The 25266-nt window shown below is 34.9% G+C and overlaps 2 protein-coding genes across 4 annotated transcripts in view; both read left to right on the top strand.

Annotated features, from left to right (window-relative positions):
* LOC138716365 (putative inorganic phosphate cotransporter) overlaps window positions 1-2334 on the top strand; it is a 54703-nt gene extending 52369 nt beyond the window's left edge. For all 3 annotated transcript variants that reach the window (XM_069849377.1, XM_069849379.1, XM_069849378.1), the window contains exon 10: window positions 1822-2334. In XM_069849377.1, coding sequence (XP_069705478.1) covers window positions 1822-2070 — 249 coding nt within the window. In that variant the 3' untranslated portion in view covers window positions 2071-2334. The remainder of the gene's footprint in view (window positions 1-1821) is intronic.
* Window positions 2335-5714: 3380 nt separating this feature from the next.
* On the top strand, window positions 5715-25100 carry LOC138716363 (sialin-like). The gene is made up of 10 exons (XM_069849375.1): window positions 5715-5838; window positions 7424-7641; window positions 9698-9928; window positions 10312-10396; window positions 12370-12590; window positions 16010-16156; window positions 18248-18380; window positions 20402-20557; window positions 22859-22944; window positions 24756-25100. Exons 1-10 carry the CDS (start codon window positions 5832-5834, stop codon window positions 24993-24995), a joined length of 1524 nt encoding a protein of 507 aa, XP_069705476.1. The 5' UTR covers window positions 5715-5831; the 3' UTR covers window positions 24996-25100.
* Window positions 25101-25266: the final 166 nt, after the last annotated feature.

Raw genomic sequence — 25266 nt, 5'->3', positions numbered from 1 at the left:
CGAGTTTTTTCTACTTCCGGTTTAACCGGAAGTAACTCCAACTCTCTTATTTTAAATGGCACACCCAATATATATTTTTATTTTTGAATAAAGCTCATTAAGAACTTTTCAAAAAGTAGGTACCCACACTTGGTACTTCTGTACAAATTCAGCGTTGCTAAATAAAAATGGAAGTGGTGCAAGATATTCCTAAAGCCTGGTTAAATCATTCCTTAAATGGTTTCTATGATCGAGTGACACATTGTAAAGCAGCTGAGGGCTACCAATTTGAACACATAATTTGGAAGATGAGCTAGCTTTGTTTTGTTTTTGTTAAGGAAGGAGTATTTTATTATTTTATGCTCGACCATGCCGAAATGTAGTAATTATAACCTGGTAGCAGTCCTTTAATGCATGTCATTAAATTACACCTACTCATTAAAGTACAAGTGTTCAGCCAATGAACAACTCAGCTTACAGGTGTTCAGCTAATGACAACCCAGCTTACAGGTGTTCAGCCAATAACAAGTCAGCTTTGTGCCGTTATAAAACCGCAAGTATCGATTATTCTCGGATATGCAATCGAAAGAGAATTAGCGAAAAGTCACAGAGACTGGAAATCCAATACTATCGCAGAAGGTTATGTTCTGTTACTATAATAATTAGCGTTAATCGTAAATAATATTCAAATAAATTCAATTTGTCGTCTCGTTTTTCAATGTCGAATTCAATAATCAAGGTTATATCAAGTTTAACGGGATTACATCAAGATCAATGACATTATTGTTACTCGGAAAAAATCAACACTTTCGCGTCTGCGCACATCTCACAATTCACGACCTAGAACAAGGTCACTTCTGATCTTGTCAGATACAAATAAAATGTATACATCTGAATAATTTCAAGTTAGAAATATGGTCGAACATAAAAAGTCGTATGAAACTGGCCTATAATGGTAATTAAGACGCTCGTATGAATATTATGAAACTCGCTTGCGTTCGTTTCATAAATATCCATACTTGCGTCTTAATTACTATCATTATAGGCTCGTTGCATAATGTACTATTAATATTCGATACGCTTTTCTGTTTTCTTGACTTAGCAACACTGAATTTGTACAAAAGTTTCGAGAGTGGGTACTTTTTGAAAAGCTCTTAATGAGCACTATTCAAAAATAAAAATATATATTGGGTGTTCCATTTAAAATAAGAGAGTTGGAGTTACTTCCGGTTAAACCGGAAGTAGAAAAAAACTCGGTAATACCATTATTTGGTTAGCATATGGTTATCCTCACATACCAAGTTTCATATCACTGAACCGTATGCTTCAAAAGTTATTTAGGTGGTGCGTTTATTATTTTAATATTCGTTACACTTTTCTGTTTTCTTGACTTAGCAACACTGAATTTGTACAGGCATATCGAGTGTGGGTACTTTTTGAAAAGCTCTTAATGAGCACTCTTCAAAAATAAAAATATATATTGGGTGCTCCATTTAAAATAAGAGAGTTGGAGTTACTTCCAGTTAAACCGGAAGTAGAAAAAACTCGGTAATACCATTATTGAGTTCTTAGTATATGGTTATCCTCACATACCAAGTTTCATGACACTGAACCGTATGCTTCAAAAGTTATTTAGGTGGTGCGGGACTTTTAATTAACCCTGTATAAGTGTAAGTTCTGAGAAACGACTGGTTTAGGGTTGTACAGTATTATCTAACAACCAAAATTTCTAATCAGTGATATATCTCATATACTATTATCAAATTATTAACTCAAACTGAATTTCATATTTATATTTTAAGGCCAAAAATGGTATTTATAAAAATTACGTTTTATTTGCAGCAAACTGTGGGCCAGTGGCAAATTGTATTTCTTATAGTATCGTTTATGCTGGTGGTAACGGGAGTACTGTACCAATTCTTCGCAACAGCTGAGCTACAAGAGTGGAACTCACCCGCCGACGAGAAAAATAATCATGAACTTGGAAAACTGGAACCTCTGCTGACAACTAAATCCATCGATAGTATTATTAAAGAAGACCAAAATTCCCTAGAACATGACATAAAACATAATAAAATACTAATAAATTAGTTTTGTATTAATAAGATGTTTTTAAATAATTAGGCCTATTCTAAGAATGTATTCCTAGAAATTGCACACATACAACAATTTATATAATCAAACACACGAGCAAAACATGAGTGTCAAGGAAATGTTTGCACTGGTGCTTAGCACAGACTTTGAAGAAGACTCTCATAACATTTCTCAGCAGACTTTTTGTTCTTTCAATCGTCATTTTCTTGACTGTAATAGGTACATATTTTATCGTTCATTAAATTTCACGTTACTTTTTAATCGAATTGCATTATTTATTTCTGTTCCCATAGATATAATACAATTTTAAGTGAGCTGACTGTTAATGTGTTAAACATTGTACTGCCTTTAACCAAAAGCAAGGGCGAAAGTCAGAATAAGCACACATATATCGCATAAACAATTTGTTACAATTCAGATAGCAGAGAATGCAACATTAAGGGGGAGAGGATGGTTTTAATATGGTGAAAAGCAAGTGATTTTTTTTTTGTTTTAAAATACATTTTGATATGTGAAAAATAATATATATTACATAAAATTTAATTGTCATTTATGCCCTTGACAGTTGCTTCAACACTATTTTTAAAGCTCTGATACTTATGTTTTCAAGGGGAAAGGATGGCTAAATATGGTGGAAAATGGATAAATAAAAAAAAAACTTTAAAATAATCTTTGATGTGTGAAAAGTATATCACATAAAATTTAAATACATCAGGACTGTCGTTGGGCAGCAACCTGAACACACGTTTCAGAGTCACATTGTTGACAAGTAACTCCATATGCCAGCACAACCATGAAGCATTAATAGATGCTGTAGAGTTACCAACGAAGAAAAAAAAATTAAAGCACATGTATGACGTTAATAACTGCTGCGACGCCATTTTTAAAGCTTTGGTGCACAAAGTTTTTAATGACACTAAACACTTTCATTGAAATTTCCCGTCACTTTAATTTTTGCTTTATTCTATACAAAAATGTTATATCTTCGGAACTATTAGCGCTACATGTATGATATGTGGAACACATATTATTTAGGCTATTAGGAAACATGGTAGAAAGTAAAAAATCTAAGATTTTGGCAGTGGAAATGGACGGAATACGACGTAGTGCCAGAGTTTCCAGATTAGAAAGAAGGAGAAATGAAAAAGTGAGAAGGATGATGGATATGGAGGAGACAGTGATGGATAGAATTGAGAGACGAACTCTTCAATGGTATGGACATGTCAGAAGAATGGAGGAAAGTAGGTGGCCTGAAACTCTTTTGGAATGGTCACCTCATGGTAGAAGGAAGCGGGGTAGGTCAAGAACAACCTGGAGAGGACAGATCCATAGATTGATGAGTGACAGGTCTCTGGAAGGAGATGAATGGCTTGACCGGGAAGATTGGCGAATGGGGATACAGGGTAACCGCTAAATTGTGGAGAAACCCTCAAAAGTAAAAGTAAGTAAGGAAACATGTATAATAGAAATTTGTCATTTCATTGCATTTGAAAAATATGCCTCCAGACCTACCTCTAACTACCTCTAAAACTCATTTTTGAAAGTAATAATTTATTTCGAAATTTTAAAAGCCAGTATCAAAATTGTGCTACATACATTTTAACTAACGTGCTTTTAGGAGTAAAGTGTCATAGACATTTTGAATTCATCTTTAAAAATGCCTGAGATATATTCAGTTCAGTGCATTATTCTATTTTGATAGTCTTTTTCAAAATTTATGCCCCAATTAAAAAAAAACTAATCTTTAATTTAAGTTATTGCAGCAATGATATTTCTGCAAAGAAAAACGTACATTAGGAAAAAATAAATTCATCCTCCTCATTAATGTAGCCTACAGTTTCAAACCGAATTATATATTATTTAAAGTTTTTACAATATAAATAAAAGTATTTGGTTCTTATTACATGTTTATTGATTTCTTGATAGTAGAAATAGTGAATACTATTAAATCACACAAGTTTGCTGCAGTCCAGCTACATTTTAAAATGGGCACCATTATTTTGAATATCATCGTAGATGTCAAAGCGCAATCCATGTCAGATACTCTTCGTGAAAAACCAGGAATTTTCATCAAGGAAATTACTTCTTTAAAAGCTGCTTTCTTCGTTTCCTGGTCGTTTTTCTGTTCGCAGGTATATAATAATTTAGTATTCGTGTCGATTCTCGATGTTTTCGTGAAGTGTATTCTTGTGATTTGCTTCAAGAACATCTTTTGACAAGTGTCCTATAAGTAATTGCAAATATTTCACTATATCTCTTCCATGTATTTAAGCATTTTGTACACTGATGCACTCATCTTGTACACAGCCATATAACTCATGATTCTTAATACTCTGCTCTCTTGAATTGACTGAGCATATTGGGAATTAATTCAATAGCTTTCCCAAAATACGCCATGAAATATTTCATACAAAATATTTTTTTTTCTCTAAAAGGAAGCAAAAACGAGCGAAATTGTATTAAACTTTTTTGTTTAAAATATCTCAAAGAATAACCCTTGAAATTAAGCCATTACTTACAGGCTACCTCAAAGATTGTTTGCTTACAGACCTAACAGGAAGACAGACCGTGGAAGGCCCAAAAAGCGGTGGAAAGACCAACTACCTGAGGGGGAATAGGCCAGAAGGCCTAATCCTCGACATAATTTGATTTTATGACTTACGGTTTACCCTGTATATCCATCCAGACTCAAAACATCAAACAGAAATCACTCAAGATTAAAAAAAAATACAGTCCACGGACGAACAAAATGTTTCTACGGTTTTTGCTCATCTCACGTCAAGAATTCATACCGTAAAAAGAAAGGAATAAACTTCTTTCTATTGCGTAAAGCAATAACTATTATATTTTCTGAAAATAATAGTAGTAGTAGTAATAACAATAATAATAATAATAATAATAATAATAATAATAATAATAATAATAATAATAATAATAATTTCATTTTATGACTTACAGTTTACCCTGTATATCCACCCAGACTCAAAACATCAAACAGAAATCATTCAAGATTAAAAAAAAAAATACAGTCCACGCAGGAACAAAATGTTACTACGGTTTTTGCTAATCTCACATCAATAATAATAATAATAATAATAATAATAATAATAATAATAATAATAATAATAATAATAATCGAGTGTAAAGTGTGGGTATGGGTTCGAATCTATCTAAGGTGTGGGTGTTCGTCCGTTGGCAACGAAATATTATTATTATTTTTTTTTCAGAATTGCACAAGAATATACATATAACGATTAAGCACTATATAAATTATTATGAAAATATAATTTATTATTCTTATTTCAAGAGATACGTGGAGCACAAAGTACAGAACACTGTTTATCTGCTTAGCAGTAGGTTTATATTTATATAGGTTAACTAAAATCTTTTGGATTAGGTGCCGTTTCTCACCACCATCCTATGCCACACAAAAAACTATACGCGGCATAGAGATTTTATTGTTACAGTTCTGAAATCAGCTCTAGAACTGTGTCATGGACCACTGAGAACTAAAAAAAGAAGTGTGTTAAAGATAGTAATCAGCATGCCACAGCAACTCTCTTGTTAAACACACAAATTTTAAATTACGTCACAAAGCCTCTAATAAATTACTACTACTGAAGAAAGGTTAAGCACCACAGAAAGTACACAATATGGGTCTGATAAGATATGAAGTTCTAATTATTTCCACCAACTGTCTCCAAGAAGCACATATAAATTTTTAAAGCAACTTTTTTCTAAAAAAAACTTTTATAAATATGGCAGGTAATCTACTTTATAATAATATTTTCAATTATTGAGTGTATTTAACTTACAGGCTATAGCATCGTATATTGAACAGAGTGGAATATTGTGTTATTCGTGCATATTTTAGCAGCTAATGATATTTAATATGTCGACCACAGTGTACGTAACAGCTAAGACAAACAGCTCTAACGTTGAGTGTAAAGTGTGGGTTCGAATCCTATCTAAGATGTGGGTGTTCGTCCGTTGGCAAAGAAATGTTAAGTGCTGTTTTAGTGAAAGCTTCGAATGGTGGGCCATCCATGTGCCAGTCTAATTTTAGATAAAAAAAACTTACAAAATACGAAAATCTAAGGTAAACGATTCATCTCTTAGTGTTGTAGGTGGAGAGGACTTTTTTTTTGCTTGGTTATTTAACGACGCTGTATCAACTACGAGGTTATTTAGCGGTCGATGAGACTACTGATAGCGAGTTGATATTTGGCGAGATGAGGCCGAGGATTTGCCATAGATTATCTGAAATTTGCCTTACGGTTGGGGAAAACCTCGGAAAAAACCCAACCAGGTAATCAGCCCAAGCGAGGATCGAACCCGCGCCCGAGCGCAACTCCAGATCGGCAAGCAAGCGCCTTAGCCGACTGAGCTACGCAAGTGGCTGGGAGGATTTCTCAATTATTTTCAGAGATAGCCTATTTTGTCTCCTTAAAAGGGCTTTGCAATTTTGGTTATAAGCTAATTGTTTATCATAAGAATTTCCTTTAGGCCTACATGATCTTTGTGTGTACAAAACTAAAAAAAAATCAACATGACTGACAGCAGTACCCGTTTAAGAAGATACTTGTTTTTCCTATAGTATCAAGGTAACGTATTTATAGTTTTTTTCTCTCAATTCAACATGTAAAACATGAATATTGTAAAGTGTAAATAAATTAAACATGTGTCCAGCTCATGAAAACGTCAAAAATTTGACAAAAACTCTATATACAACACTACAATCTTAAAATAAATACATACAGTGGACTCTCCTAAGTTCGAATGAAAATAATTGAAAGTTCAGTCCAATAAGGGTAGTGGGTGTGGCAGGTGAAATGAATACAAATTCTTATTGGTTATCCATCAACGAATACAGTACTGTACTTTCATTTCCTGCCCGCCCCGAGACTTGTGTATGCGGTTCTAGTACCACAGTGGGCTTCGACAGTTCCGTCTGACAAACGGCAGAATTCTCAAATAGAAAAAGAAGAGTTCATTAATTTAAATATGGATGTCCTAATCAATCAAATATTCTGTTTTCCTTTAACAAAAGTATCACTACAAGACACAGAACAAATTCCCATTCAAATGGAAAACCCATTTCTTAATGCCCGTATAGGAGCATGTATAATTCTCCTAGTTAAGCAGTCGAACTATAGGATTTCGAACTTGTTTTCTGTCGAACTTAAGAGCTTCCACTGTACTGAAAAAACAGGTATTTTGAAATGAATGTCTCCTGCATTAAATACTATTCTGACACGTGTATGTCATCATAAGATGAAATGTGATTTTCATCGACAGAAATTAAACCTAGATACATATTAAAATTGGATTCATTCTCCATTATTTGCAGGTTGTACTGTGTCGGCGAGAGATATCTTGTGGTATCTAGTATTCACAGGCTTTGCTGTCAATTATATGGTTAGACTGAATATAAATATTGGCATTGTATCCATGGTGAAGAGCACACCAAAATCAAGTAATGTCTCAAATTCCAATGCATGCACTCAAACAGTCGTTTCAAACAGCTCTATTAACAGTACAATATCAATGATACATATTGCGGATGAGGTAAGATACTTCATTAATAAATAAAATTGATAAAATAATTTCAATATATTTATTTTATTGAATAAAAGTTACTGTACACTTATATTTTCGTATGCATCCATGAAGGAGCCACTGGTCGAACCTTTTGTGTTTGTGTATGTGCGTGCGCATGCGTGCTTTCTTTAATCAGAGACTAATAAAATTGATCCTAGAGTCCTTCATGCGAACTAAGATACATTGAAGATTTAGACCAGGTTGCCGTCTTACATATGAACTTTGTGAAGAATTTTCCCTAATTGGACAAAAATTATGGAATAACTACCCATTAACTCATATTTCGCTCAGAAGAAGGCAGTCACAAGGTGTGTCACTGAGTCCAAGAGTTCCACGGAAACAGTCCACAGATATGTTGGTTGAGCCATGCTTGCTTCAACCCCTGTCCATAATTCTGTCGCATTCTAAGGAGGTGGATCAAAAGCTCATACGGAACTTTCCACATCATCCCAAAGATTTTCTACAGGTTTCATGTCCGGAGAGCGCGGAGGTCATTCTACGGTGGAAACACTTGCAGAGTGCTCTTCTAACACGGATCTGTGAGGAAGAATTTTTCTTCTGGAAGAACACATTGCTTACAAGTGCATGATGAAAATGAAAGGATAAAGGCTATAGGCAAAGGCCGGACACGTAGTCAGAACTGTTCAGGGATGAATGGAGACATACCAAGGTTCAAACATTTGCCACACTATAACCTACCTCCACCACCCTTATCAGTTTCTTGTTGATACAATGGGCTCATCGCTTCTTATAGTTTCCTGGATATATGCACTCTACTAGTTGCTCGAAATAGCTGGAAATGATATTCATCAGACTAGGAAACCTGGCGCCAATCATCCAAGATCTAGTGTCGATTTTTTTCGTCCAGTTGAAGCAAGGAATCTTGTGAATGACGTTAAAATAAGATTCTGTTGTGTCAGGTAGCTTCCATAATTCAAAGATAGGGATACTATAACTACGGTTAATGAAAATCTTAAATTTCTGTATAAAAATTTTGTTAATTTCAGTGTTATTTCGGACATAAAACATAACTTCTTTGTTATTTTGTATTAAAAAAGCATAATTATTTACTGCTTCTAATTTTTATTTAAAAATAAAGTCCCTCGAAATCCTGTTTGAATATTATATTAGAAATTCTTTGTTGAATATTAAGGTTTCAATATTAAATTGAACATTTTGTATAGGTATAAATATCAATCTTTGGACATTTTAAACTAAAATTTCATAAAAAGATTAAAATTTATCTTGAAAAACACTAATTTCGAATGATTTCGTATTAAGTACAAACGTTTCGCGTAAACAGAAAACAACGAAGTATTTATTGAGTTTAAAGTTATTATATTTTGACTTAGAAGGGCTTGCTTGGAATATAAAAAGTTTGCTTTTATCAGCTAAAAACCCATTTTTCGTAATCCGTGTTCTGCGAAAGTTAAGTTTATGTAGCCATGATGAAGACTATGTTAGGACTTCTGTTGCTAAAGTCGTTGGTGATTTGCGTCTTTTATCGCCAACCTTTTTTCTTCCACAGCACCGTCCATAATTAGATGTTATTAATTTTCACGAATGTTGAATATTCATGACATGATCCCGATATGAGTGAATTGTGATAGTGCAATTCAAGTACCACTTCCACGATAGAAAGACCTATGCACTCATTAGTATCTCTGTTTTAAAATCTGTTAACTCATGGAATTAATACATATTACCAGGTAGACTAATTAACGTTTACATCAAGCTTTATTATTATTATTATTTATAAATCCAGGAATTTTTTATCTGTAAAAAGAAAAACAGAAAAACATGCCCCAATATACATTTTCTCACCAAAAACTGAGACTTAAACCTGGATTCATGATCGAAAAAGTCAATGCTTCAATCGTTTAGCCAAATACTTCTCAATTAAAATACGAATCTTTGCTAGTTTTCGCAGGTAGTAAACATTGTTCATCTTATTAAAAGAATTTCAACTCCAATACGTTTATTGCCTTCTTACGGTGTTATAATCTATTAATTTATTTTTAAGTCAAGATTTCTCTGGGACGAAAAACAACAAGGCCTAGTACTTGGAGCTTTCTTCTGGCTTTTCTGGCTTACTCAAGTTCCTGGCGGCATGTTGGCACAGCGTTATGGTACCAAACTCATTTTTGGACTCAGCAATGCTGTTCCATGTGTAATGGCATGCCTCATTCCTCTGTGTGCAAGAATAGACTACAGAGTTCTTGTCTTTCTTAGAGTACTGCAAGGACTTATTGCTGTAAGTATAAGTGGAAGTATATTGGTCATTGATCTGTTTATTTGATAAAGTATAAGTATTTCAGTATGTCTCAGAAAATAGAGCCATTACTTGAGTACTTCACCAAAGAATTCAAGCAGATATTTTCCATGAGGGATATATCAATGCAATATATGACAGAAATAATTCAGAAACGACTTCGAGATTTTACGAGTATTTTCCTGAAATCCAATCCTAATAGATGACTGAGAGTTTTTATTCTTTATCAAGCATAATAATATTTTATATTAATGTTGATTTTTAGCCGAAATGTTTAAACTTACATGTGAGAGCTTTATTTTACGTGAAACGATGTCAAGTGAACAAAGTGTAAAATAAAATATATATTGTTTTTCCTATTATAGGGATTATCCTGGCCATCTATGCATCATCTAGCAGCAAATTGGATTCCTCCAAATGAACGTAGTAAATTTGTCACTGCATATATGGGTATGTTACATTGGAAAACACAAACTATATTCTGTAGATCATTTATTTATTCTTTATTATAACCCCAACCATCACCATCATCATTAGAACCAGCATCATGATCATCATAACTGTTGCAACCACTATCACCTAAATCAAGACATCATCATCATTATCGACATCATAATCATCATTCCTATCATGACTATCGTAATTGCTGCCGCCACTACTAAAACTTCACCCTCACAATCACTACCAGCGGAAAAATATAAAGAAAATGTTGGAAAAATATGAAATCCATTTGCCCAAAACATAAAAAATATGAAATTTTCTTTAAAAAAATATTAACGTGTTCTAATGCAGGAAACACGAAGCTGATTATCATACACATCGCTCAGATAAGCATCCCAGTAGCCAGGTTATTATTGATGCCGAAAACATTAGCATCCACATGTCTATGGGAATGAAAAGCTATTAATCATGTTAATAAAGTAACTATTAATAATTGCTTAATGCAGTACGAGCTGTAATTAATAGCTTAACTACTCACTTCCAAAAAAAAAAAAAAAGCTATCACCAGAAACTGATGAAGTCTACATAAATTTTAATGAATAGTAGACCTATCGCTACTGCGTCGCATAATGTAAGCATTCATATCACTAACATTCTTCCCTCTGCTTCATCACCTCCCGCTCTTCATCTCGTGAGTAACGAACAACAGATCGCGTTTTTAGTATTCTACTTTCGTAAACGCAGAGTCTCCATAAACTTTTCACTCAAGCTTCGTATAAAGATGCGTACACACGTAGCGAACGAACAACGAACGAATAACGAAGAAAACCTTCGCTGTTTGGAGTAGCATAGATATAACCAACAAATAGAGAACATTCGCGTTCCCTTTTTTCCGCAATGATGGCAGACGAAGACTTATTATAGCAAGTAGGAGTTAGTACAGCCAGCCTAACAAAAATAAAGTCACTATACGAAAGTCTCAAGTATAGCCAGCCTAACAAAAATAAAGTCACTATACGAAAGTCTCAATCAGTATAGAATAGAGGCATTGACTGTTTAATGATTTACATTAAATTTAATGGATTAGTTTTAGGACTTCCCAAAAGCACTGTTTCATTACCATCCACATGGCAAAATATCTCTAGGTCGTCCGAAGAAGAGATGGACTGAAAATTCTAGTTTGAGACCGTAACAGGCCACTCGGCCTAATACTTGTTAGGAAGACGACGACGACGAGTTTTAGGGCTTCTGACGAATTTCAGCAACAGACTTTGAAATGTTAGTCTACCAAGCAAAATAGGCCAAAAATTTGCAAGAAAGAAAAAGATTGGCGAGAAGCAACACCTGTTCATGAAAGACTAGCACCAACACTTCAATATCTCGCAACAGGGGATTCGTATACAAGTTTGAGGTTTTTATTCTAAGCTTCGAAACAGCTGAGTTCTATGACTTTTCTAAAAATCTCCTGGTTCGATACAATTCAATGAGGTTGATGCAGTGCTGTATTTAATTTTTGCCGCCCCGGAATGGAATTGTTTTTAAATTATTGTAAAAAATATGATATCAACAATAGAAGAAAAATAATATAGGACATAAATACATTGGAATGATTAATTTTTATAACCAAACGGACTCTAATTCCAACTTCTAGATTTTTTGACAGCAGATTAGTTGACAAAATATTCTCAACAGAATAATAACAGGCATTTCTCATATTTATACTGAGTTTAATTTCCTCCCGAGTAGCATTTATATTTGTTACTGTTGCTCCAAGACATTTGAATGTTTTCACCTCTTCGAAGGATTGTTTTATATGAATATTCTGTATAATTTTCGTTAACTTTTTTGTTTCAACTACTCAATCTCATATTTTCTTCAGTTCTCTTTGCGATGTGGACCTTACAGCACTTAATGTATTTGCGTTTATTGGCAAACATTTTATAATAGAACACTGCTACTAAGTACGAAAAAAATATGTCCAGGTGGTTCAGTAGGAGCTGCCATCACCTACCCCTTCTGCGGCCTGCTCATTAATTGGTTCGACTGGCCATCCGTATTTCATGCAACTGGTGCAATTGGTACATTATGGTTCATTTGCTGGTGGTATTTTGTATACGACAGCCCTGCACAGCATCCCCGCATCTCAGAGACGGAAAAGAAAGATATCCTCAAGAAACTTGGACAGACTGTCAGTAGTAAGAGGGTAAGTACAAATCTGGATACTTAAAGTATTTAGATATTTATTTAATATTTAATACAGGATTACAAATTGTCTTTATCTCCACTGGCTATCATTCTATTAGGTCTTTCTTCACCGTGCTATATTAAGCATCGAATGTTATTGAGTTCTGATTCTCCTTTCCAGCTACAGCATACTTTTCTGTATTATAACTAACTACAGGTTAAAAAGTCTTTGGTCGTTTATTACATATTAAAATAGTATAACAAGAAATATGACGCTAATAACGCCATTATAAATAAAGAGCATTTTCTTTTTAGTCGAATATTGAATGCACCTCAGACATAACATGCTAGTCCAAGAACGCTTAAATAGGTGTTGGATTTGTAAAAAATATATTATTATTGCTTTTAAAACTAATTTCGTTTATGTAGATAGATAGATGGATTTATTGAGTAATATTATACATACAGATTTTTATATTATCAAAGTTTTCTCTAAAATCCAATGCACGAGTCTTCTGACCGTACGTGCTTTGTACCTAAAACAAGTCCTACTTTGTAGGTTTCAACCCTCCCCCATCTATGATTACATTCAACTACTCTCTAAAAGAACACACATATTAAAATGAAAATGGCATACAAAACGTATTATATAATAAATCCTAACCTAAGACAAACATAAAAATGTATAGTTGGGTAGATACTATTATCCCTTCCTCAGTTCGTGTCACAAACTTCAACAGCTGAAGTTCCAATCTTTCTCGCTTTCAAGAGGAACAAGCCAATCTTTTGTTCGTATTCTCTATTCCCCATGAGGTCAAGGCATGCAAGCGAACTCCTATTCTGACTTAGCATCGAGGGTGGTAGATATTTTCTCCGTACATGTTCCAATTCGACACACTGTAATAAAATATGTGTATAGGAGTCCTTTTCTCTGCAAATCGGACAAAGGCGTTCTACTTCTTCGTTGACAAATTTATTACCCTTCCATGCCCCCAATCTTAGCCACGCTAAACCTGCTATGCTGTCTTTGTTACAAGAATTTATGTAGTCACACCTCCCCCAGTTAAGCATGAGATCTGATTGTAAATGTAGTGAGTACTTTCGTTTATGCAAGTAATTACACTATGAATAAATTACAATATTGAACTGAAAGTTCTGTATATTCAAAATACAAATTTAGTAGGAAATCTTTCCTATTAGCTAGTATCAATGCAATGTCTACTCATTTCTGTATCTTAAAAAATCATACCTATACTTCGATATTTCAATAATAAAACTTATTTCAAAGTCCATGTTTCAACATTTACACTTTTTTGTAATGTTATCTGCTTGTGAATACCTTATAATGAACTATTCTAAGAGCTATTTACTGTTGAATGGAGAATTTGACTAATTTCTATGTATGCTTAAGTATAAAATAAAAACACTTGACCTTAAATCTTTGGTAAACGATGATTGCTCTAAGGGCTGCATCAACTTTGTTACTACTACAAACGCCACACCACCATCAACACCACCACACTATAATATATGCCGTACTATAGGTCCACTAAACTACACTACACTCTACTATTATATGCTATGTTATACTAAACTATACAACACTACACTACACAATATCTAATTATGCTGTATTTTCTAAGGGCTGCATCAATTTTACTACTAATATAAGCCGTATTAGACTAAACTACACTATACATGTCATATCATACCAAATTACGCTACACTACACTATACCCTACTGTATCCTATATCGTCGCTGCACCTCCAAAATCCGCTATGTGTTTTTAAAAAGATTTTATAGGCCAAAGAAAAAACATTGCACTTTTAATTCCCTTGATTTTCAAAACTACTTTCGATAAAATTTCATTATTTTTCTTGTAATTATGAAATTATGTATCTTATTTTTCTTGTAATGATGAAATTATATCGAACGTAGCTTTGGAAATCAAGCGCGTTAAAAGCGGAAATGCTTCTTTCATTGGTCTAAAAGAAACCTTTTTAAAAACATACAACGGATTTTGGAGGCGCAGCGACGATAGCCTATACTGCATCATACTAAACTATCTATCAATACCACCACACTATCCTGCTACTACTGCTACTACTACTACTACTACTACTACTACTACTACTACTACTACTACTACTACTACTACTACTACTACTACCGCTTCTACTGTCGTTACCACCACCACCACCACCGCCGTCACGACAAGACTAATATATTTGCCACAAATACCGATTAGATAGAATAAGAATTCACTAAATGCATATGGACTCTTGAAAATAATATTTTCTAAAATTTTCAATGGGCGCCTCAGCCTCACAGCCTCCGTCGATGAGTCGCGGTTGGCTTATATGATGGTTCATTAATTCATTCGTTCATAGTGTTCTGCCTAAGGGCAGGTCTTTCACTGCAAACCCAGCTTTTTCCAATCTTTCCTATTTTCTGCCTTTCTCTTAGTCTCCGCATATGATCCACATACTGTATCTTAATGTCGTCTATCATCTGTTATTTTCTTCTGCCCCGAACTCTTCTCCCGTTCACCATTCCTTCCAGTGCATCCTTCAGTAGGCAGTTTCTTCTCAGTTCTATTCATTTTCCTCTTCCTGATAAATTTCAGCATCATTCTTTCTTCACCCATTCTTTCCATCAGAGCTTCGTTTCTTATTCTGTCTGCCCATTTCACACGTTTCATTCTTCTCCATATTCGCATTTCAAATGCTTTTAGTCGTTTCTCTTCACTTCGTCGTAATATCCTTGTTTCTACCCTATTCAATGCCACAATCCACACAAAACAGTCCAGTAGTCTATTCCTTAGTTTTTTTTCCAGAGGTCCGCAGAAAATGCTCCTTCTTCTATTAAAAGCTTCCTTTGCCATTACTATCCTCCTTTTGACTTCCTGACAGCAGCTCATGTTACTGCTTATAGTACATCCCAAGTACAGTACGATTATTTAGTCATGGCAGTCGCCGGAGATGTGTGCCTAGGTCAGGCGAGTCCATTTAGTTACGCCAAGGGGTGTATGGGTTATTCACTCGCTTGCCTTCGAAGCGATCGGATGTCATGTGTGAGGTAAAGCGGTATGTTTCCAGTACAATTAAGCTGTACTGCATTCCTTTACCGACCTGCCGCCCTTATCTCTACTCCGGAGTTCTCCCCACTACTCGTATTACTTCTCCTCTTTCGCGTCGCTGAGCTGTTAGGACTAAAATAATCGGTCTGTAGTTGAACCTGTCCACTTGCTCTACTGCCTCATTTAAAATTCGCTTCCCTTCTTCCTATGACCATGGTCTTCGTCTTGTTTGAATTTATCTTCATCCTATACTGCTCACAGCTCTCATTAATGATATTGAATTTGAGGGATTTTTTAGGAAATTTGTGTAGGACATGATATTATGCTGAAGTAATATATTAATTTATGACTTTCCAAGCTTCCAATTCCTTGGAAAGAGGTTCTGCTTTCAAGACCTATGTGGATGAACATCATTGCACAATGGGGAAATATTTGGGGTTTGTTTACCCTTATAACACAATCTCCAACGTACTTCAAATATATCCATGGTTGGGACATTCGTATGGTAAGTACGTGAAAGATCTTTCACATAACTATTTGAATCATTTTACAGTGAGTCCCAGCGAACGTTCCTGGTGTTTCTGCAGCAGGTTCCCCTCGCTACCAGCGCTACTTTCATCCACGAACTCACAGAGCTTCGCCGGATTAAAACTTACGTACTACTGCACCTTATATTAATACATTTAATGAATTGCAGAAATTCGACATCCATGTTTTACGTCTAAAAAGTAAAAACACCGATTCTATTTTTCTCACGGATTCGTCATCCTTATCTGAATGACTGGTGAATTTTTAGTTTATATCCACACTGCTGACATGATTATGTAATCGTCCAAGCATAAGATCTTATTGTGTACGTGTCAAGAAAGAGGTAATGAGGTAAAGAGACATAAGGATTGTCACGTAAAGATTGCATGGTTGCTGAATTCCCGTCCCCCGAAACTAGCTGTTAGTCTGCAGTCTGTCCTTGACAAGCGGCAATAAACGCTAAGAATTAGTGCAGTTTATTACGTTGTGTTGTGTTTTGCAATGATTACATATTCATTGTGTGAACGTGTACATATTTTGAAAAGGTAAATAGGAAAAATAAATCGTATGGCGGAACAAATGAAAGATTTGGACGTAAATACACCTATTGAATAGGTTTAATGAAACAGATTCTGTCAATGATGTGATGTGAATTATTTATCACACAAGATGAGCAGCGACTGTCATGAAGTTGAGTATCGGATATTATTGATATATTACGTAAGCTTTGCAGCGGCGGTAATGGAGCAGCCTGCCGCTGTTCGGACCTAGAAATACCGGAAACTTTCGCTGGGACACATTGTATTTATTTTAATTGTTTAACTCAAATTCCTTCAGTCACTACAGCAATAGTACCTAACCTCCTTCACAATATTAGAAATTTCAATTATCCCAATTGAAATTCACACTGCTAAAGTGACACTTCAACTAATCATAGTGTACCTCCGCTTTCTGTTATGTGACTAGTTTGATAGTTGGAATATCTCTTAGCCAGTCATCATGAGTTGAGCATCAGTAATAATTGTAATTATATTAGAAATGAAAATAGAATACTGAACTTAGTTTAACAGAACTCACAAGTCCCAGAGATTAAGTTTAAGTTGAGTCTCAATGGCCTATATAAGCAATGTTAAATTAACAGTTTTCATGTTCATTTTTCTAGGTAAGCAGTAAACGTATGTAAATCTGAAATATGCATGAGTGATGTTTTGTTATATTCGTTGTGCACATTTATAACTCAAGGGACTAATTGCAATAATACACGTAACTTTGAAGATACAATTTTACAATGATTTTTTAAAATTTCTATTCGTTCCAGAGTGCCGACCCTAAATAAATTACTTAAACTAGTTATTGTGTTGAGAACGATAGCTTCGTAATTTCTTTGAAAATCGTTGGTCAATTTAAAACAACTTGCCAGCAGAAATATAAAGGATTGATTTATTATTCTTAATGATGGATTGTTTTTCATGCTGTACATCTAATGTAATTTTAAAATATTTCTTGAAAAATTGGGATCTTAAGCCCGGTAGGGAGGGGGCCCCACCCTGCCTAAGCCACTGGTCATAACGATGAATGACTCTCCAAGAGATTCTTTTGAAACTACTTTCTGGACTGTACGATGGAAGGCGGTGGCCCAGATGCAGGCAATGAAGTAAACTGTGGCTGAAGTACCACCACAGTCTAGTATATACAGTAACGAAGCTTGAGTTGTGAGGGTGCTAGGAACAATAGACTGTGCGGGTACTATTTCGCAATGTCTGTAATGAGGCGATATTAGCGATCCTGGTGGTTAGCAACTATCTATGGATGCATATTTACTACGTATTGAGCTTCGTGACTGTATATATTAGACTGTGGTACCACTTTAGTAGCAAAGTTTTAAATCTAACGCACAATATCTATCAGCAACAATTTACGAAACTTCACTATTCTACAAATAAATCCATTCCAAAAATGATTTGTACACAAAGGTTCATATTAAAAGTATTTTCACATTGTTAAATCATTAAACTACACACCAGTTATAGTAATTTATATTAAAATGGCAACTGCTTATTCATTTCAGGCAGGTTTACTCTCTGGAATCCCCCACTTGGCTAGAATTGGTTTTGCAATAATAATATCGTTCATAGGAGACTACCTCTTGAAGAAAAATTCCATGTCTCGGACAAATGTCCGTAAAATGGCGACAGCATTTTGTAAGTCTGTTATACATAGCTTATTTTCATCTTTTCAATCAGTGACGCATGTACTATAAGCTGAGAATTATGTTAACGTGAATAAAGTTATAAGCAGGGTTGCCAGATTCTCTCAGCAGGAACCCAGGATAGGTGATCATACTGCGTTACTATCTTAACGTGACAACGAATTTGAATTAATGCAATTTGTAATAAAACTGATTTTGTTTTATGCATTTCAATTAACTATACTGGGCCTAAACTTTTAATTTTGTTACATTTTTCCTAGATTATGAAATTTCCTTTGAATTATTGATAAAGTCTGAAAAAATAATTTCATATTACACCCTGTTCTATTCAGAAGAAATACCTGATACAGTGTTTAAATCCTATCTGTAATAAATCAACTTTCAAAGGGACTAAAGAATAAAAATACTGTATAACAGGCCTACCTAATGGCATAGAATTATCATTTTTATTTCAATACAACTGGATAGAAGACACCAGGGAGCATTGACGACACTGAACATAGTTTGGACGGGATCTTGAAAAATGAAGAACATTTTAAAAATAATTTTATAGAAATGAGCAAAAATGGTATTTTTACATTCCGGGGCAAATATAACTCAATCCAGAACAATCCTGGGAAGTCCAGGACATTTGGCAACCCTGCTTATAAGCTGAGTGTTAGAGAGTAAGTTCTGTACAATTCTAATGTTTGATATAAGTTATCACTTGCAACATAAATCTGAATACGGTAATACACATTGTCACCTACCGAATCGATAGTATTCAATGTTTAGTTTTGTCTTAAGATTGATTTTTATACAAAAAATTATTTCGCTACCTATGATGCCTTGTTTCACATATTAATTGTTAGAGCGATAGAGATTTGAATCTAAACATGTACTACATATTTGTGCGTATTATAATCCTCAAAAATCGGATTAAATTAATATAGTTCATTTCCTTGTAGATCCATAATTTTAAAGAATATTACGTAGGAGCACCGTTAGCCGAGCGCCTACTGTTGTCGATGGTAATTCGGGTTCAAATCCCTGTGATCAGATGACAAGACACCTAATTAAAAGTCATTCAGTTAATTTCCAGTGATACAGCTACGGTATCCCTTAAAGAAATTTACTTCTTAGTGGAATGGTAACATTTTACATTGTGTGAGAAAATTCAAATTAAAATGCTTATCTTCTTAAAATTATTTCTTAGTTCTTACAACACTGGAATATTTTTCACAGACTCAATTTAGTTATATGAAAAAAATACTTGTTATTTCCAGATTACTTTGATATTTTATTTCTTATTCTTTAATAATAGTAATAATAATAATAATAATAATAATAATAATAATAATAATAATAATAATAATAATAATAATAATAATTTGTGATGTTAATACAGACTGAAAATTTTGAATTGATTTTATCATGTATTATAATTTACTGTTGCTTTCTGACATAGCCCTCCGTATGAAAAATAATATGTAGCTACCCCACGTCCATACAACATCAACGTTGCATAAGCTAGTCTGAAGTAATTACAATAGAAATAGGCTACCTTTATCTAATTCACTTCTACTTACGTGTTTTTAAAGCTGAACTCTCTATCACAATTTCTTCAGGATTTAAACATTTCTGTTCACTCAAAAACTACTGTATATAATAAACGTCAGAATTATTAATTTTTTGGTCCTACAGAATTATCTGTTATGGTTAATATTTTTTAATGAAGGAGAACAATTCGCTCTGACGCCGAGGATCGAACTAGGGGCCCCCCCATTCTACGCACTGAGTGCTCTACCACTGAGCTACGCCGAGGCTCAATCCACAGCACCGGATCGAATCTTTTTCCTTTTGTTTTTTCCCTTCGATTCGGTGTTGTGGCTTGAGCCTCGGAGTAGCTCAGTGGTAGAGCACCCAATCCCTAGAACTGGAGGTCCCGGGTTGGATTGTCGGCGCCGCGCGCTGGAGCGAATTTTACAATGCAATGTCATTTAGTTTTAATGTGTGTTTTGTTCTCTTTTTCAGGTTGCTTAGGCCAAGGCTTATTTACACTAGGTCTTGCCTTCGCCGATTGTAACTCTACGGTTGCTATTGTGTGCTTAACATTAGCCACTGGATTGAGTGGAGCTGTGTCTACAGGAGCGCTTGCTAGCTTCATTGACATCAGCCCAAACTTTGCTAGTATGTTTCCTTCTATCAACACACAAAAACACACACACCACACGAGGTATCGCCACAGTCTAGTATACAGTCACGAAGCTTGAGTTGTTAAGGGTACTAGGAACAATAGATTGTGCCGGTACTATTTCGCATTGTCTGTGATGAGGCGATAGTAGCGATCCTAGTGGTTAACAACTATCTATGGATGCATATTCCCTACGTATTGAGCTTCGTGACTGTATATACAGTACTAGAGTGTGGTATCACCATGAAGTATTCAGCCATTCAATATTTAAAAAAGTGGCCTTCCTGGGAAAACGGCGTCTTAGGGACACATTTATCCCACCACCCCTTCCACCTTTCAAAACAGCCTGCAAGGTCGTCTTTAGGGAACGCCTTCAATTGTCTTGTCGCATTCTCATTTACATCCTTCAGATTCTGCATTCTCCTCCATAGCATAGAAGGGTTTAGCTTTGAGAAAAGCCAGAAATTACAAGGATCCAAATCTTGGCTGTAATAGGGCATGACACACCCGGGCAATGAGATGCTTCGCAAAAAAAAAAAATATATATACTAGGAGTAATTTCTTCTGCTCTTGTCACAGGAGCCACGGAACGAATTTCCCAAGCCCCTTAGTTAAAATCTCTTAAATAGCAGTCCGTAGAATCACCAAAGTCTTCTAATTTTCTTACTGTCGATCGCTGATATTCGTTGATTTTAGTCTACACGCTTTCAGTATTTCTGGTTGTAGGCCTTCAACGGATGCGTGGCCATCTTTGAAGCACCAGAACCGCAATTTTATCTGGGCTCCAATATTAAATCGTCCGCTAAAGCCCTCACAAGCATTCGCATAGTTTCCGCGAACGGGTTTCCGAGTTGAAAGCAAAACGTGATTCAGATTCGCTGATTTATCTGAACTTCTCTCTCAACCATTGTGAATGTGACAGTCATATATGACTATACAAGCTCACTCAATGGCATCCCTTGGTTTGGTTTATCTTGGCTTTCCCGTTGCCGAATCCGGGACGGATTTGGCCGTTATGTTCAAGCTGGAGGAGTATTCGTGAATCCGATGCTGACAGGTGGTCCATCCTACCTCAACTCTAACAGTCAGGACCCATCCCAGGACGAATACTTGGTAAATCTCAAGGTCAGGAGTCCCAAGTTATTCCTATCAACATAAGAAACCCGTACTACTCCCAGTACAATATAAGTAACTCAATTAGTATCAAATAACGAGCTACACATTGGAATACAACATAAGTAAATCAATTAAAGGGTTCAGAGATATAGTGGGCCAAGCGCCATTTATTAAAAACTGAGAAAGCAAGGGTTAAAGTTAAGTGAATACCATAATTTAATGAAGATTGACATATCATTTAGTTTTAATGTGCACACTTTATATTATTTGATATATGTTGCATTGAATTATGGTAAGCACTTAATTTTAACCCTTATTTTCCCCGTTTTGAATGTATGGCTCTTTGCCCACTATGGCTCTGACTCCTTCAATTAGTACAAAGTACATAAACTACCTATAGATAGAAATACAACATAAGTAACTCCACCAGTAGTTAAGAGGAAAAACATAAGGAAAAACACAACAAATTGTATTTACTTAATTCCTGAGGATTTCTGTTAAGCTTCCTCTTGTTTAAATGATTATTTTTTCTGTTGCATTACTCATTAATTGTTTTACATATTTTTCAAATAATAATATCACTCTCATTTCAGAAATTAATGTTTCTAGATCCATGTTCATATCAACACTTTTAATATAATTTGGTTGATACTAATGCAATCCTTTAATAATTGACACCAATTTAAATACACTCTGTATAGCTTAACATTTTACGAAATAATTTAAAATATAACGTAATAATGAATCATGTGGTAAAGATATGGAAACAACACCTGCATATTAATAATAATTTAACCAATAATTTCGGATTTCAAGTAAAAACAGATCTTATAACCCACTATAGAAGGGAATTAAGTTATATTTATGTTGTAAGTATTTGAGCCGTTCAGAGCAGAAGTGGTGTAAGTCAAAATTGGGTAATGAGGTTTAGTAAAAATTCTGTAAAATACAGCGCAAAGTAGCAATTAATAGCCTATGTCTTGTTGTGCTATCCAGTCACTACTAATAGTGACTTTGCGCTGTATTTTACAGAATATTTACTTTAACCCTCATTAACCATTTTTACTTACACCACTTCTGCTCTCAACGGCTCATTTATTGAAGCTCTAATTAACATTTTCTATTATACTTAACATGATATTTCAGAAAATTGCATGTACTCTCAATTAATATTGTTGCAGGTATTATGCTGGGAATAAGTAGCATGGTGAGCGTCGTTCCTGGATTTATATCACCAATCATAGTTGGTCATCTTACATACAAAAACGTAAGTAGGTAAAATTCGACGCTTTTGTGAATATTTAGACTAACATATTCATGTGTTAGGGGTTATCGTCACGCATTAAAAAATTCGAGGCCATTTGTAAGTAAGTAAGTACATATGAAGCCGTTAATAGCATAATGACTTAGAAAGCTATTTTACAATTAATGATAATTAATTAAATAAGAATACAATATTATATGTAGAAGAATAAGTATTGATTGCACAAACAAAAGATTATTTACAAATGAATGGACATCAACTGAATGCTTTCATGAAAGATTATAATTTGAAAATATCCCAGAACAAAACGAAAGTTTAAGCATTCAAAAGAAAGCATCATGCAAGAAGCAAAATAATAATTGAAGGAAATATAATAGAACAAGTTCCTGCATCCAGTTAATTGGGATATCATATAACGGATGTAGTGTAGATAATGCACTATCTACCAAAAAGTAATTGGGCACTGTTTTTACAACTTTAGAATCTCGTGGTACCACCTCGTGTTGCTATAACAGCAGCCACCCTGTCAGGCATGCTCTCCACTAGTTTGTATAGGATATCCATTGGAATGCGTCGCCATTCCTCTTGCAATATGGCACTCAGTTGGACATTGGAAACTGGCTCCATGTTTCGGCGGCTACTATCCAATGATATGCAGACAATAATGTTCACCGGTTGGACTGGCCTGTACAGAGTCCTGATCTCAATCCCATTGAGCACCTTTGGGACGAATTGGACCGGCAATTGAGGTATCGGGAGATGCGGTCGACTTTCATTGTCCAACTGAGTGCCATGTTGCAAGAGGAATGGCGACGCATACCAGTGGATATCCTACACAAACTAGTGGAGAGCATGCCTGACAGGTGGCTGCTGTAATAGCAACAAGAGGCGGTACTACGAGGTTCTAAAAGGGCAAAACAGTGCCCAATTACTTTTTGGTAAATAGTGTAAATAAGGTTTCTGAGCTCAGTTCTTGGATATTTCTTATTGGACGAAGGGAAGATATAAGAAATGAACTGAAGATATATAAATTGAGATAAAAAAATTCAAGACAATAAAGTATGTTAGAGGAACCATGTAGAAAGAATGAAAATTTTCAGAATTATGTTGGGTTATCATCCAACTGGGAAAAAATAAGTTGGAAGACCTAGAAGACGTAGGACAGAAGCCTATGGTTAATGGGGACGGAACGGACTGTAAAAGTCCAAATCTTGTAGATGATTATGATTATGATGATGATAATGACGATGACGATGATACCAGAGCGGCCAAGAATGTGGTACCAGCATAATGGGACCCCAGTCCACTTCGATGGTGATATTCGAAAACTTCCAATGGTCAGATTTTAAGCGCGATGGATTGGTAGATGAGAACAAGACACCTGCCCACTTCGTTCACTTAATGTTACCCCATTGCATTGGAGCCACGTGGAAAACTGGTTTAATAGATTCAATTTCATACGGAAGAAGATCTAATAGCTCGAAATGTAGCAATTTGTGGAGAGATTCAGGACACACCAGGAATTTTCGGGAGAATGCGCCAGAATATGCTGCGTCACTGCCAGACATGCATTAACACTTCGAACAGAAGTTGAGAAATACAAATAAGCGAAAAGAAAATAACGATGTAAAACAAATTAGGATGTCTGTTTAATTTAATATATGGAAACGTTTCGAACTACATAGTTATGATTAAAGGTTGATTATATTTGGCTTCCTTAGTGACCTTTACAGTATGTGAAACGTACTGTGTTTACAACCTGTATACGTATATAAGCTTCTGATTACAATTGGTTATCAATTTCTCTATTTCAGCAAACTGTGGGTCAATGGCAACTGGTTTTCATCATAGCAACAATAAATCTGCTGGTTCCGGGAATTTTGTACCAGTTCTTTTCTTCATCTGACCTACAGCCCTGGAACTCACCCAAAGAAGAAAATCACAGTGAGGAACTTCAGAAGTTGCATTCACAACAAAATAAAGATGACATAGTTACAAAAGATGCACTTCCATACATGACGCAAAAAGAGACAAAACTGAAGGCTGAAGAATAAATATTATGTTTCCTATTTTTAATGTATTGTCATCATCTTTAGTATCTCTTATTGTATTTACTGTAAGTTTATATTGCCTAGAATTCAATATATTCTCTCACGTGATGGAGTCTTATTAAAGCGATTATAAAATATACTACACTAATAAAGGGTGCGGCAAAACATTCTCCCTAATTTAAAGTTTAAATAAAATACAGGTGGATCAAAATAAGGAAACATTATTAATATGAATGGTATCTTAACAGCGGAAATTTTTCATTTTTTGAATAAC

This window comes from Periplaneta americana, chromosome 16, assembly GCF_040183065.1.
Source record: "Periplaneta americana isolate PAMFEO1 chromosome 16, P.americana_PAMFEO1_priV1, whole genome shotgun sequence".
NCBI lineage: Eukaryota > Metazoa > Arthropoda > Insecta > Blattodea > Blattidae > Periplaneta > Periplaneta americana.
The sequence above is the reverse complement of the archived record's forward strand: the minus strand, read 5'-3'. Positions and strand labels throughout refer to the sequence as shown.

Coding starts and splice junctions, on each gene's coding strand:
- LOC138716363 (XM_069849375.1), top strand. Junction 7,642..9,697: donor TGATACATATTGCGGATGAG/GTAAGATACTTC, acceptor TTTATTTTTAAG/TCAAGATTTCTCTGGGACGA. Junction 12,591..16,009: donor AGACTGTCAGTAGTAAGAGG/GTAAGTACAAAT, acceptor TGACTTTCCAAG/CTTCCAATTCCTTGGAAAGA.